This window comes from Hypanus sabinus, chromosome 6 (genome assembly GCF_030144855.1).
Source record: "Hypanus sabinus isolate sHypSab1 chromosome 6, sHypSab1.hap1, whole genome shotgun sequence".
Classification (NCBI taxonomy): Eukaryota; Metazoa; Chordata; class Chondrichthyes; order Myliobatiformes; family Dasyatidae; genus Hypanus; species Hypanus sabinus.
This window is the reverse complement of record NC_082711.1, coordinates 143,702,668-143,716,151: the sequence shown is the minus strand read 5'-3', so window position 1 is coordinate 143,716,151 and position 13,484 is coordinate 143,702,668. Positions and strand designations below refer to the sequence as shown.

The window sequence follows — 13,484 nt, the reverse complement described above, 5'->3', positions numbered from 1 at the left end:
ATCCCCTTTCAGCTGTCTAACTATGCTTATTATCACACTCTTCCTCAAATATTCCCACCTGAAAAAAAATCCTCAACACTAGCTTGGATAATATTCTTCTCTCTCTTTCTCTTTGCACTAATGTTGTAATGTTGATTGTATTGTTTATTTTGCAAACATCTACATTACGTATAATTTCAGTTTATGCTAACTTATGTTTTTCCTCGCCTTACAAGCACCTATATCAGGATGCTCTAATAGACTATAGCTCAGTGTTTAACACCATCCTTCCTACAATTCTGATCGATAAGTTGCAGAACCTGGGCCTCTGTACCTCCCTCCGCAATTGCATCCTTGACTTACTAACCAGAAGATGACCATCTGTGCAGATCGGTAATAATATCTCCTCCTCACTGATGATCAACACTGGGGCACCACAGGGATGTGTTGTTAGCTCCCCCCCGCCTGCTGTACTCTCTCTACACCTCTATCTGTGTGGCTAGGTACTGCTCAAATGGTACCTATAAACTTGCTGGTGATACAACCATTGTCAGTAGAATCTCAGATGGAGACCAGAGGGCGCACAGGAGTGAGATATACCAACTAGTGGATGGTGTCGCAGTAATAATTTTGCACTCAACATCAGTAAGACCAAAGAGCTGATTGTGAACTTCAGAAAGGATAGGATGAGGGAACATGGTGGGATCAGAAGTGGAGAGAGTGGGCAATTTCAAGTTCCTGAGTGTCAAGATCTCTGAGGATCTAACCTGGTCCCAACATATTGATGCAGCTATAAAGAAGGCAAGACAGCGGCTATATTTTGTTAAGAGTTTGAGGAGATTTGGTTTGTCACCTAAAACACTCAAAAACTTCTACAGATGTACTGTGGAGAGCATTCTGACAGGTTGCATCACCGTCTGGTATTGGAGGGTTACTGCACAGAATCAAAATAAGCTACAGAAAGTTGTGAAATTAGTCAGCTCCATCTTTGGTACTAGCCTCCAAGACATCTTCAAAGAGCGATGCCTCAGAAGACGACATCCATTATTAATGTGACATCACCCAGTGTGTGCCTTTTTCTCACTGATGCCATCAGTAAGGAGGTACAGAATCCTGAAGCGATTCAGGAACAGATTCTTCCCTTCTGCCATCCGACCACTAAATGGACATTGAACCCATGAACACTAAATAACATTTTTTAAAATTTCTGTTTTTGCACTATTTTTAATTTAAATATTTAATATACATGTATATATTTACTGTAATTGCTTACTTCTTTTTTTCTATATTATGTATTGCATTGTACTGCTGCTGCTAAGTTAGCAAATTTCACGACATATGCCGGTGATATTAAACCATATTCTGATTTTGTCTTGTAGTGTACTGCATAAAGTTCATTTTCAGCGCATTTATACGCTATGTACGGATGCCTATGACAAAACCAATAAACAGTTTGATATAATAGAATATCTTGGCACTGGTCTTCTGATTTGTTACATTTTGTAACTTCAAAACATTAAATTAATTCAGACAAAGACATGGGAACCTGAGATTACGGTGTAATTTCGAGTTTAAGTGAGGCGTGCACATATCATGTGGTAGCGTGATAATGTATGCAATTAATATATTTCTACTTATAACCTGTAATTAATTATTTAAATGAACAAGAATACTTAATCATTATATATATGTATACACACACACACACACACAATCAGTATTGAAACTTTCAATACATAATTCCTGATGCTGCATTATATTATTTTGCTCACTTAAAAAGATTTAATTCAGTCTAAGAAGCAGAATGAAGAACTTTAACTATCTTTCATTTTCTTCGGCAAAAGTCAAAAGTCCTCACTAAGTCCATATTGACATTCAAACATCACAAGCCTGTGTGTTAGTGACAGTCCTGTAACTCCTGAGTTAGAATAAACTATATCACGCATTGCCAATCAACAGTCAAAACTCATTCTATGCATTTGCAGCAGTGTTCTTGTGTGGTACTAGATTCCTGACTTCTAAACCGATGTATGTACTCTGTGGAAAACACTCAGATCCACACACATTTGAATGGAAGCAGACGCTGGTAAAGGCTAGGGACCTTAACTTCCTTCTCCGGACATCACCAGGTCACATCAGGAGAGGAGGAATGGCAGTAAGGAGCTGTGCCAAGGAGAGAAAACGATCAGCTATGACTGTCGTACATGGCAAAATGGCGAAGACCTGTGCATGTGGGTTCAGTTTATGCTGATCACTTACTCTCTACTCCTCTCGCTGGAGAATGGTCCTTGGCCAAGATACCATTCATAGAAATGTCCCCAAAGACGAATTAGCCCTATATCATCCCTTAATGCCATTTGTAGTCTCTGTGAATGTGACTGACTGGCTGGGAGTGGGGGTCATGGCAAGGACATTACATGGACACCCACCTTGAATGGCAACTGTGATTGTTCAGACTCATTTGTCTTCTCCTTCTCGAGGGATTGATAATGTCGCTGGTGGTTTTTCCCAATGTGCCCCTGACTGCTTTCAGTGCCCAGATGATCTAGCCTTTCTTCTGGACTCCCTTCCAGTCACACACCTCAATCCATCATCTCCAACCTTCCATGTCAGGTGTGGTGTGCCTCACCTCCCCAGCCTGCAGGCAGCGTGGCTGCCTCAGATCTCTGGCATCCTGCGCCGCAGTCTTCACTTAGCCATCTCCTCCCAGAACTCTGACCACTTTTTACAAGGTGTTAGTTCAACCTCCGCCCGTTATGCCAGAGAACAGAAGCTGTTTGGGTGAATGAATAGTATTTTACGTGCTCCTTCTCACACTACAGATCTCTGAAAGATGTCACGATGGACACAAGAGCACCAACATCTATTTTAGGAACCCCTCAGAGAAACAGAGTGTCTTAACTACAGACGGCAGCCATGGTCTGCTTTGCTTTCCTGGCTATGAATTTGCAAGTGAGCATAGTCAGTAAGGTGGTATATTAATATCATTCAATAAGTGGCAAGGCAAGGGCTCCTCCCTCCTCTGCAACATGCTTATGGTTACTTACAGACAAGCTTCCTCTGGTTCACCTTGCCTTACTAATAACATACATTTTTTGAAAGTGGACAAGTGTATTTTTTTAAAGTGCTAACTGCTTTAAAGGCAAAGCTAAGGATGAAGTGCATCGTGGGAGATAGTTGGAGGGCTACGAGCTTGTGTAGGAGGGAAGGGTTAGATTGATTGTGAAGTAGGCTTATACAGGTCAGTCCAACATTGTGGGCTGAAGGGCCTCTATTGTGGTCTACTGTTCCATGCTTTTCTGTTGGTGGATTAATTTACCCAAAGGCTAAATGCATGGTTTCCCATCCCAAAGGCACCCTTAAGAAGAAGCAGGCAATTGCCCATTCCAAGGTTCACTTTGGTATGTGGCAGAATCATTATTCTATGGGCATGGGAGGGGCCTTAGTTTGGAATAATTGGATTAAACAGAGCAGTTGCAGAAAGCTGGTGTGATGGAGAAATATCACTTTGCAAGTGGGTACTTCTGTTTGCAGGGACAGCTTCACTCTGGAGTGAATGCGTTCGCGGGAAGTGCTTGATCCCGCCTCTAGAATAGGCTTTACTCCCAAACTAATGGGCACAAGAATGCATGCACGATTCTTTTTGTTCAGCAGGGATTTCCTCTGTGAAAAATATCCTGATGTGAAATGTGCTCTGCAGAAGTGGAACATCTTCTGAGTGATGGATTTGCCTGTCTAAATATTTACTCAAAGTGCCGCCTTTCCCATCTTATCTCAGCTGCAGTGAATTTGTTTCATTTGAAGCCTGTCTCTCACTTGGGGTCTGGAGAGTGCGATGCAGAAATAAAAAAGCAGACACAATTTACAAAAAACAACCCCAAAAAATATATATTTGCATTTAAACTATCATAAACATATACAAAAAATGATATTCTATTGTTTGTCTTACCATAAATTAATAAATCTACAATCATTGAGAGGATGAAGAGAAGTGAACTGCAGGCAATACAATCCATTTGCAGGGCCTCCATTGGAGGCTAACACATACAGTGAGCAGGAACATGGAAATGCAGGAAGATACAGTGGCAACGGTCACAAACCCACATCGAAGCTCACTCACCCATTCAATCTCCTACTGTCCTTATCTGCCCTCCCTGAATACACACACCCTTGGCCCCATGGGTGGAGTGTTAGATGGGCCTGGGTTCTATCTTCAGCACACACTGGAAGGGCACTGACTTGTTGGGTGGGGTTGGGGGGGGTTATTTTTGTTACGGCTATTGGCTATTCCTTGACTCGGTCCCGTTTTGTGTGAGTTGGCCTTCTCGTGATTCAGACCCAATCAGGGAATTAGTTATTTCAATGCTTTCCAAACAGGGGAGATTTTACATGTTTTTAAAGAAGGGTAACAAACATTCAGAAATCTGGGTGATAATTACTTTTCTATGTCGCCATATTTTAATATATTTAACATCTCAATCAAAAAGCTGCACCAGGTACGGGAGAATTACCCCAAAGCAGCTCAAAAATGTCAGCTCAGATATACATTCAAGTCTTAGAATGGGATTTAAAACTAGACCATCTGAACTAAAATCAAGCACTCTGCCAAATACGCCAGGTTAACTCTGAAAATAGCAGCTACGATTTCCCGTTCTATAAAACTGGCTGGTGAAAAGCCCAACCTCAGGACCACTTTAGAAAACAGTAGTGTAGCGGTTAACTCAACACTATCACAACTCGGGTCATCGAGTTCGGAGTTCTGAGTACAATCCCGGCGCTGTCTGTAAGGAGTTGGTACCTTCTCCCTGTGACCGCGTGGGTTTCCTCTGGGTGCTCTGGTTTCCTCCCACACTCCAAAAACGTATCAGTTGGTAGGCTAATTGGTTATTGGAAATTGTCCTGTGATTAGGCAAGGGTTAAATGGGTGGGTTGCTGGGCAGTGAGGCTCGTTCTGCGCCGTATCTCTGAATAAAACTTTAGGAAAATAATTAGTCCAAAGTAAAAGAATAGCAGCTGTCAATTAAATGAGGAGGCTTTCTACTGGAGACAGTGCTCCTGTATAAATCCTTGGGAAGCAGGTGAAAATGAATGCACTTTGTATTTTAGAAAGAAGTAAGAGCTTTGGTGACAATCTTTCAGAGAAGTGTTGAAATTTAAACACTGCGAGCACACTTCATGTTCCAGCACTGGCTTCCCCTTCCCATCACCAACATGGTCTACAACAACTGTGTCAGGTGCCATAAGGTGGTGAAGGAACTAAACTCGGAAATAAAAAGCTTCCAAAAATATGTCATAACGTACAAACGTTTGTATATACTTTCCTGGAAACTTTAATTAAAACCAGGATTCATTCCCTTGACCAATTTGTTCCCCTTTAGCCTTAAGGTGCTGACTTATTAGACATATAGTATTCTGCTACTTTGTTCAACGGACCACCACTAGTTGCCTGAACAATATACTGCCAATAGATTATTTACTTCCAGAATCTCTGCAGCTGATCACCATTTCTCTTCCCTGGAAGAAGCTTTCAGTTCCTAAAGTCACTGCTCTTACTCATCCCAAACACTGCCACGGCTGACCATGCCCCAGATGTCTTAATACTTTAATTAGCAAAGAAAGGAATCTCACCCTTGGATTTTAAATTAATCGCCATCTTAGCATTAATTGCCACTTGCACAAGATGTTCTAAAGCGTGCTAGACTTTCTGCATGGTAGTGTCTCTTAAGTTCAGACACAGTCACAGGGAGATACAGCAGAAAAAGAGGCCCTTCGGTCCACTCAGTCCATACTGACTACCAAGCACTTGCTTTACACTGATCCCATGCTCCTGTCCCCACTCTCTCAACAATCCCTGTATTCCATCACTCAGCACCACTAAAGCCGACTCACCTACCAACCTCCACGTATTTTGAAAATCAAAGTTACCTGGGGAACTCATTCAGTCCGAGGGAGAATGTGGAATCTCCACAGGTCAGGACTGAACCCATGTCATGGGAGCCATGAGGCAGCAACTCTACTTGCTATGGCACCGTGACACCAGAAGTTTAGGTTCTACTTTTCAGATGAGATGACCCACCCTAGCACTAGAAAGCAGCTTCCCTGATGTGGAACTGATCATTAAGCAGAAGGGACAACCTGGGCTTATTTCTTGCACCTTGGTGGCGAAGCACTGATGGTAATTCTGGTGTTCCATCACCAGACCTCTTCATTCATTGCCATGTCATTGAGCGAACAGACTCCAAGAGCCTTTATTCAGAAATACTACTTGCCAACTCATTCAAAACTGAAACGCAAGTAGACTAGCAGATCACAATAGTTACACGTTACATCAGATGTTTAATGTTATGGGAGTGCCAAATCATGTTGCATTATTGTGTTGCCAGACCTATCCCCTTTAGGCCAAAAGGATCTCAATATCGTATTGGTCACCGGAGAATCTCTGTTAAGATACCATTTAACAGCAAATGATCTAACCTCCAAAACAGGAGAAGGCCATTCAAAAATATGAATCACAAGTGAAATTGACAGCTTTTTGGACAAGAGCTGGTTTGTTTAAAAAAGCAATTTTCCTTTTTCAGGGGTGTTTAACAGGGTGCATTGTTGATGTGGTGGGCTGTTAAACGTGACGATGTTGAGGTGCTGGGCTGTTTAAAGGGCCAATGTTAAATTGCTGGGCTGTTTAAAGGGCCAATGTTAAATTGCTGTGCTGTTTCACAGAGCTGATAAATAGAAGCGGCTGAGTGAGACGTTACAACAGCAGGGTACTTTCACAGAGGGTGGGAAGATTCTGAAGGGGAAAAAGCCCCGAGACCTTCTGCAGAGCTGGTGGGAAGGGTTTATACGGACTATGGTTGCTGCTAGATCTGGTGCGTGCTCCACTTAATTTTGACATTGAGAAGGTAAAACATTAAAATACTGGCAAACTGTGATACCCATGGACCCTCCTCAGCACCCTATCTGAATGCAGCTGCATCTCGTGTTAGGAGCTTTGCTGGCAGGAAGTCCCACCCAGCAGCAGGGTGCTATGTAGCTCAGTGTGACTCTGATGGTAAGATGCATTGACACAGCCGCCCGCAGCTCCGTTCCTCTTTAACAACACGGGGAGGGGTGGGGCGGGCAGGAATGCAAAAGCACCACCACACAAAAAAAATTACAACTAATGCACAAAGCATATATACAGAAGAAAACACAAGTTGCAACGAGACACCAACACAAAGATTAGAGGTAAAGGAGAGGGGTTCCCACCCTTCTCATTTCCTTCTTGAGGTATTATATTGCACAATAGGAAACTTAGGGGGTTGGAGATTAGGGTTGGATGATTCCAGCACCCTGTAAAGACTCCAGATGAATGAAGAGCATCGCCCATTATAAGCAGCACCATCTTCCCCACCTCGCCCCTCACTGGATCTTTGCTGAACTCCCCAGCCGCTCTAGCACCTCACTCGTTGCCCGCTGATCGCTGCCCTTGAGAAGGGCCGTGCAGCAACCTGAGCAGAGTGCGAGCACTCACTGCGTCGTTAACCCCTCGCTGACAGGGCGACGGCTTCACTGTAATCCTTTACTCGCAACAGCTGAAATTAATAAGTTGCTCAGATGACCAAAGTTACTGCCCTGGGATGATGGCAAGCTGTGAGAGGGACAATTGCATTTCTTTTTAAGAAAGGCAATGAACATTTACAAAATTGGGCGATAACTTTGACATTCTTCTAAAGCGATTTTCTAACCATTTCTTCAGCTTCATTTCTCTTCAGTTCTGATAGTGAGTTTAGCTCTACCACATTATTTTGTTCAATTAGCCACACTTAAGGTTAGACAGCAAGGAATTCGACTGTGAAGGGTAACGTGACTGAACCATCCGTTCCTTATCTGATGATACTCCCAGCAACTGGGTGGCTCGTGTGTTTTATCTCGCCTCCCTCCGGCCAGCGAGGGCTCAACTTTGCTACACTGATACTACTGTGTTTTAAATCACTCGTCAGCTCAGAGAAGGCACGCTTGAAACTCCTCCCCACCCAGGCTAGATGGCCCAGTAATGTTATTTGCCATAAAAGGCCCATTCCAGAATTTGGGGGTGGGGAAATCAGGGAATGGGAGACTTCCCCCAAAACAGAAAAGTCTTGGGAACCCATCCCCTAAAGTCGAACTATCATTGTAACATCGGGGGTAAAAAAATTAAAACACCTATGTACAAGGGAATTTCAGCAGTAACAGAACTCTGCTCACGTAAAGTGGGACTGCATAACTGTTATAGCTCAAAGACTGCAAAAACAGTTTAAACTGGTCAATAACTCTTATCATGATACCTCGGGGTCAGCATAGTGTACCTGATACATTAACAACTGCAACCTAGTTTCACCTTCTTCCCCGACAGGGTTAAATACTTTTTAAAACTGAAAAGTATAAAAAGTCCCTTGTGCTGAAATGCAAACGCAAGTTGGAAATATTTTTGTTGGAAGAATGAAGTGTTTATATGGAAAGTATTGAATGTAGGGGAAAGAAACATTTTAAAATTGGACATTCTGCTTTGGGGTGGATGTCAGCTGGGCTGGAGAACCAAACAAGCCTTGGTCAGGAAATCATAAAGTTCTCAGACTAGTTTAATGAATATTTTTGCTATCTTTCTGTCCACTGCAGTAACTGCGGTACTCTCTATAGGTTACAGGTACTTATAACCAGAACACTGTCACCCCCTCCCACGTGCTCGGCTGGACAGTCACTCCTTACGACTGCTTATCCCTGACAGCGTGACAGAGTGTTACTGGAACACAAGGGACATCACACTGGTCCACACAAACAGTCGCACCTCTTCGGGGGTGGGGGGGGGGGGGAGGTTGAGTGACCTGCAGCAGTGACCGGTTGCTCCGCGCTCTTCAGGAGCGCTAAAACCAACTGCAGTCCTCGCCCTATTCTCACACCTGCTACCCACAACTGACAGCACAGATTAGTAATTAAACCTGGGGCTTCCTGCTTCTCATCAGCTGCTCGTGGCTTTAATCTCCCCCAAAAGAAACTTTCAGTTTATTCAAAGAGAAATTTGCAGCAAAATACCAGGATTTGACAAAAATAATTATATATCTTTGGGAATGTGAGAGATTATTAGGATTAAAAATTAACATTTAAAACATAATCAATATTTACTATTTTTGTTATACTTTGATACAATACACTCTAGAAATTCCACCGTGTCCATTTGGAAATGAGGCTGCTCTCAAACTGCATGGAGACCCTGATAACCTTTACCCCTTTCACAGGGGTTGGCACAGCAAAATTCAGATGAGCTTACCCCCAAAACAAAAGTTCAGTTCCAGCTCACAGACACATCCGAACTTCCCCATCGTCTGTTCTGAGTCGTGGACGGGTCACTTTTTTGCCCAGTTGATTGGTGCGGAGATGTCGGAAGGGAAAGAGCCACTATACCTTTTCTCAAAGGACTGCTTTCCCCCAGTAATCCTACACCGATAGCTCTTAAGAGTGGGAATTATGCCATTACACAGATTTTACAGGAGCCCTATACAAATCCTACAGGATAAGAGGCATCAGTAATGTGACTATTAAAACTAGTAAACTGTGGCCTGAAATTTGGTCCTCAAACCGTGTGCTGGGCTGACCGTTCTGCTTGTGCTTTCTGTAGCCCGCTATCAGCTACACATGGGTTGGATTGTCTAGGTAAGGGTCTGTTTTGCTCATGTGGATCATGACGGAGGGCGCTTTGTAATGGCAGTGGCTAGCGGAGCAGCTGACCCCACTGCAGGGCTTCCCTTGAGTCCGCATTGACAGCTTTCTGCTGCACAAACTCTGCCAAGTCTGCAGGGTCTTTGAGCTCCAGACCCATATCCCACTGGTGATCCCCACCACCAAAGACATGAAGATCTTCAGCATGAAGACCGCTACGGTAGGGACTGAGACGTCCAGAGTGCAGTCCATGGCCCTCCTCCCAGGGTAGACCAGGCAAGGCTGCTCAGAGGCCAGCACTTTCCAATAATCCATGTTCAACCTTTCATAGAAATAACAGACAATGACGCAGGTGGCTGGGACAGTGTACAGTATGGAGAAGACTCCAATTTTCACCATAAGTTTCTCTAGCTTCTCCGTGTTGGTGCCGCCAGTCTTCATAATCTTGCGGATGTGGAAGAGCGCCACGAAGCCGGTCAGGATGAAGGAGGTCCCGATCACCAAGTAGCAGGACAGGGGGATGAGCACAAAGCCGGTCAGCGCATTGACGTCCATACTGCCCACGTAGCAAAGGCCAGTCAGCTCATCGCCTGCCACCTTCCTCATGGTCAGGATGATGATGGTCTTCATGGCGGGCACCCCCCAGGCAGCCATGTGGAAGTAGCTGCTGTGGGCCTCGATGGCCTCGTGGCCCCACTTCTTGCCGGCGGCCAGGAACCAGGTTAGAGTGAGGATGACCCACCACAGCGAGCTGGCCATGCCGAAGTAGTAGAGGATGAGGAAGACGATGGTGCAGCCCGTGCTCTCCAGGCCCTCCTGGATGATGTACAGCTCCCCGTTCTCGCGGTCGCAGGCGATGTTCTCCGCCCCGGCCACCGAGCGGATGATGAAGGCCACCGAGTAGACGTTGTAGCACATGGAGAGGAAGATGATGGGCCGCTCGGGGTACTGGAAGCGGTGCGGATCCAGCAGGAAGGTCAGCACGGTGAACGCCGTGGAGATGAAGCACAGGGTGGACCAGACCGCCATCCAGATGAAGGCGAAGTCCTTGTCCCCCTTGGACCAGTAGACGTCCACGCCGGCGGAGCACTTGGGCGCGCAGGTCAGGCTCTTCTCCACGTACTGGAACTTGTCGGGGTTGTCGCAGGAGCCGAGCGAAGCCTGCCCCCGGCCATCGACAACCCCGGGCGCCCGGGCCCGGGGAGCCACGGGCAGCATGCCCTGTCCCTTCTGCGGCTCGCCGGTTGCGTTCTCCGGCGCTTCCATGCACAGAGCGTTGGGGTCGTTCCTGGTGGGCAGCTTGGCGCAGTCCAGCGACTCGGGCCAGCCGAAGTTGAACTGTGCCATGATGGGGGCGCACCGCTGACGCGCCTGCTCGCACATGGGTCTGCAGGCGGGGATGGAGGTGGACACTTGGTCAGTGCACATCGGGGCGTAGAGCGAGCACAGGAAGAGCCGGAGGTGGACGTGACAGCCGTACTCGACCAGCGGCGCGAACTCGTGCAGCTTGATGGCCGCTTCCCTCTGGTTCTGATGACCCATGTAGTTTGGCATCCTGGTCATGTTGTAGCCGATCCCCAGGCACATGGGGATCTCGATCGCCTCGCACTTGGCTTCCCTGCCCCGCTCGTGGTCGATGGAACCGATGCCCCGACAGCTCCCGAACAGCAGCGACTGGGAGAGGGTTGCCAGGAACAGCCCGTGCAGGAATCGCTCCATTCTTGGCTCAAAGTCTTGCCCGATGCTCACTCACAGCGACATATCCTTCCCCAGTCAGGGTGCGAGGGTGCCGGTGCGAGTCTGAAATAAGCCGCCCGTTTAAATAGTCTCTCCGGCTAGTACAATCCTCCCGGGGCAGCGGGGTTAGACTTCGCAGTGATCACTTCCAGCAACAGCGGCGCTGATCAGAACCTGCACCCTGCAAACAAAGCGGGCGCTTTGATCGGAATACTTCAAAGGCTTTGACTTTTCTTCTTGTTTAGTAAACACGGGAGCGATTTCGCTGTCCGCTCGCCAGCTCTGCACTTCGCTGGGTCCCTCTGCTCTTTGTTGAAAGCGGCAGACGCTGGCGTCAGCTCCCGCTCGCTCGGGAGGTCCCGGGGAGGTGTTTGCACAGAACGTGGAGGTGACAGTGCGGGGGAACTGAGGGGCAAGGGCTGATTCACGGTCCCGCTGCTGTTGCACGCCTACCTGGCCGCCTCTCTCCGCAGCCGAGGCTTTGCAGAAACTGACCAGAAACTGATCCTGCCAACAGCACCAGTCCCAGGGAGGTGTGGGGGCGGCGTCACCCTTGGCCGCCTTCAATTGGCTCGTCCACCCTCTACGATCCGGGGTTGCCGCGCTCATCGCAAGGTTATTGGTTTCGCCTTTTGTCACTCAAACGGGAATGGGCGGGCCTACATGCTTGTCAGTCAAATTTCGAGCCACGGACTTGGGTTGCAAAATAGAGGAATCTTTTCCAATTACTGTCACCCCCTACTGATGGACAGATCTCAGGCTACCTATCCCAACTTTATAAATGCACCGATGGTTAAAGCCTTTTAAATATACCGAACATTGAAAATAGCGAAAAGTGTTTGTGCGAAATTCGTTTTCAATCTTTCCTTATCAACGAAAAATACTTTAAAAATCTCGGCATGTTGTCCTTGAAGATATTCTCCTATGTTGAAGAAAACAGCATTACTTTAATTACCAACAAGAGAAAATATGCAGATTCTGGTAATGTAAGTAATACAAAATACTGGGGGGGCTCAGCAGGCCAGGCAGCATCTGTGGGAAAGAGTAAACAGTGGTCGTTTTGGGTTGAGAAACTTCATCAAAAATACTTCAATTACCTGTCGCATTGATTCGATTTTTTTTAACATACTTCGCTGCGCACATAAAACACGCTTTCTGATACCGCGGAAATAGAGCTAAATTTTAGACTATTTGTTAGGCGCCGAAGGATCTGAAATCACAAACGTCATAAAACAGGGTTCCCACACTGCAAGTTTAACTCGGTGTCTCTCTCCACTTGGGCTGCCGCACCCGATGGCCATTTCCTTCCTGCTCTGCTCTTAAACGGCTGGAGAACCGCCGAAAGGAAGAAACGAACAAGTTGAAAAGTTTAGCCAAATGGTCACCATTCACAGTGTGTGACGGAATGAAGTTTTTAAAGAGATCTTATTCCTCTCTCAGATCGGAGCGAGGGCAATAAAATGTCAGGGAATTTAAACACATGCACATGAACAGGCAAGGAATGAAGATCATGAGAGCACAGAGTCAGGCCATTCGGCCCCCTGAGTCTGTTCCACAGTTGATCGTGGCTGATTTAATTTCACCCTCAATCCCATTCGCCTCCCTTCTCCCCGTAATTTTTCATGCCCATCTAATCAAGAACCTATCAATTATACCCATTGTCTTGGCCTCCACAGCCGTAATTGGCAATGAATTCCACAGATTCACCAACTTCTAGTTAAAGAAATTCCTCCTCGTCTCTGTTCTAAAGCGACGTCCTTGCATTCTGAGGCCGTGCCCTCTGGTCCAAATGCTATAGGAAACACCCTCTCCACATCCACTCTATCTAGGCTTTCAATATTTGATAGGTTTCGAGGAGAGCCCCTCTGATTTTTCCAAACTCCAGCAAGTACAGACCCAAAGCCCTCAAACGCTCTTCACGTATTAACTCTTTCACTCTGGTGTACCTTGGCTGGATTATCTCCAAGGCCAGCACATCCTTTCTTAGATAAGGGCCCCATAATTGCTCAAAATACTCAAAATCTGGCCTGACCAATGCCTTATAAAGCCTCAAGATTACAACACACCCTTCCTTTTATATTCTAGCCCTCTCGAAA

The 13,484-nt window shown here is 46.2% G+C and overlaps 1 protein-coding gene across 1 annotated transcript; it reads right to left on the bottom strand.

Annotated features, from left to right (window-relative positions):
* Positions 1 to 3,840: 3,840 nt before the first annotated feature.
* Positions 3,841 to 11,941, bottom strand: fzd9a (frizzled class receptor 9a). The gene has a single exon (XM_059973100.1). The coding sequence runs from the start codon at positions 11,368 to 11,370 to the stop codon at positions 9,622 to 9,624; it is 1,749 nt and encodes a 582-aa protein (XP_059829083.1). The 5' UTR covers positions 11,371 to 11,941; the 3' UTR covers positions 3,841 to 9,621.
* Between the last annotated feature and the right edge of the window lie 1,543 nt (positions 11,942 to 13,484).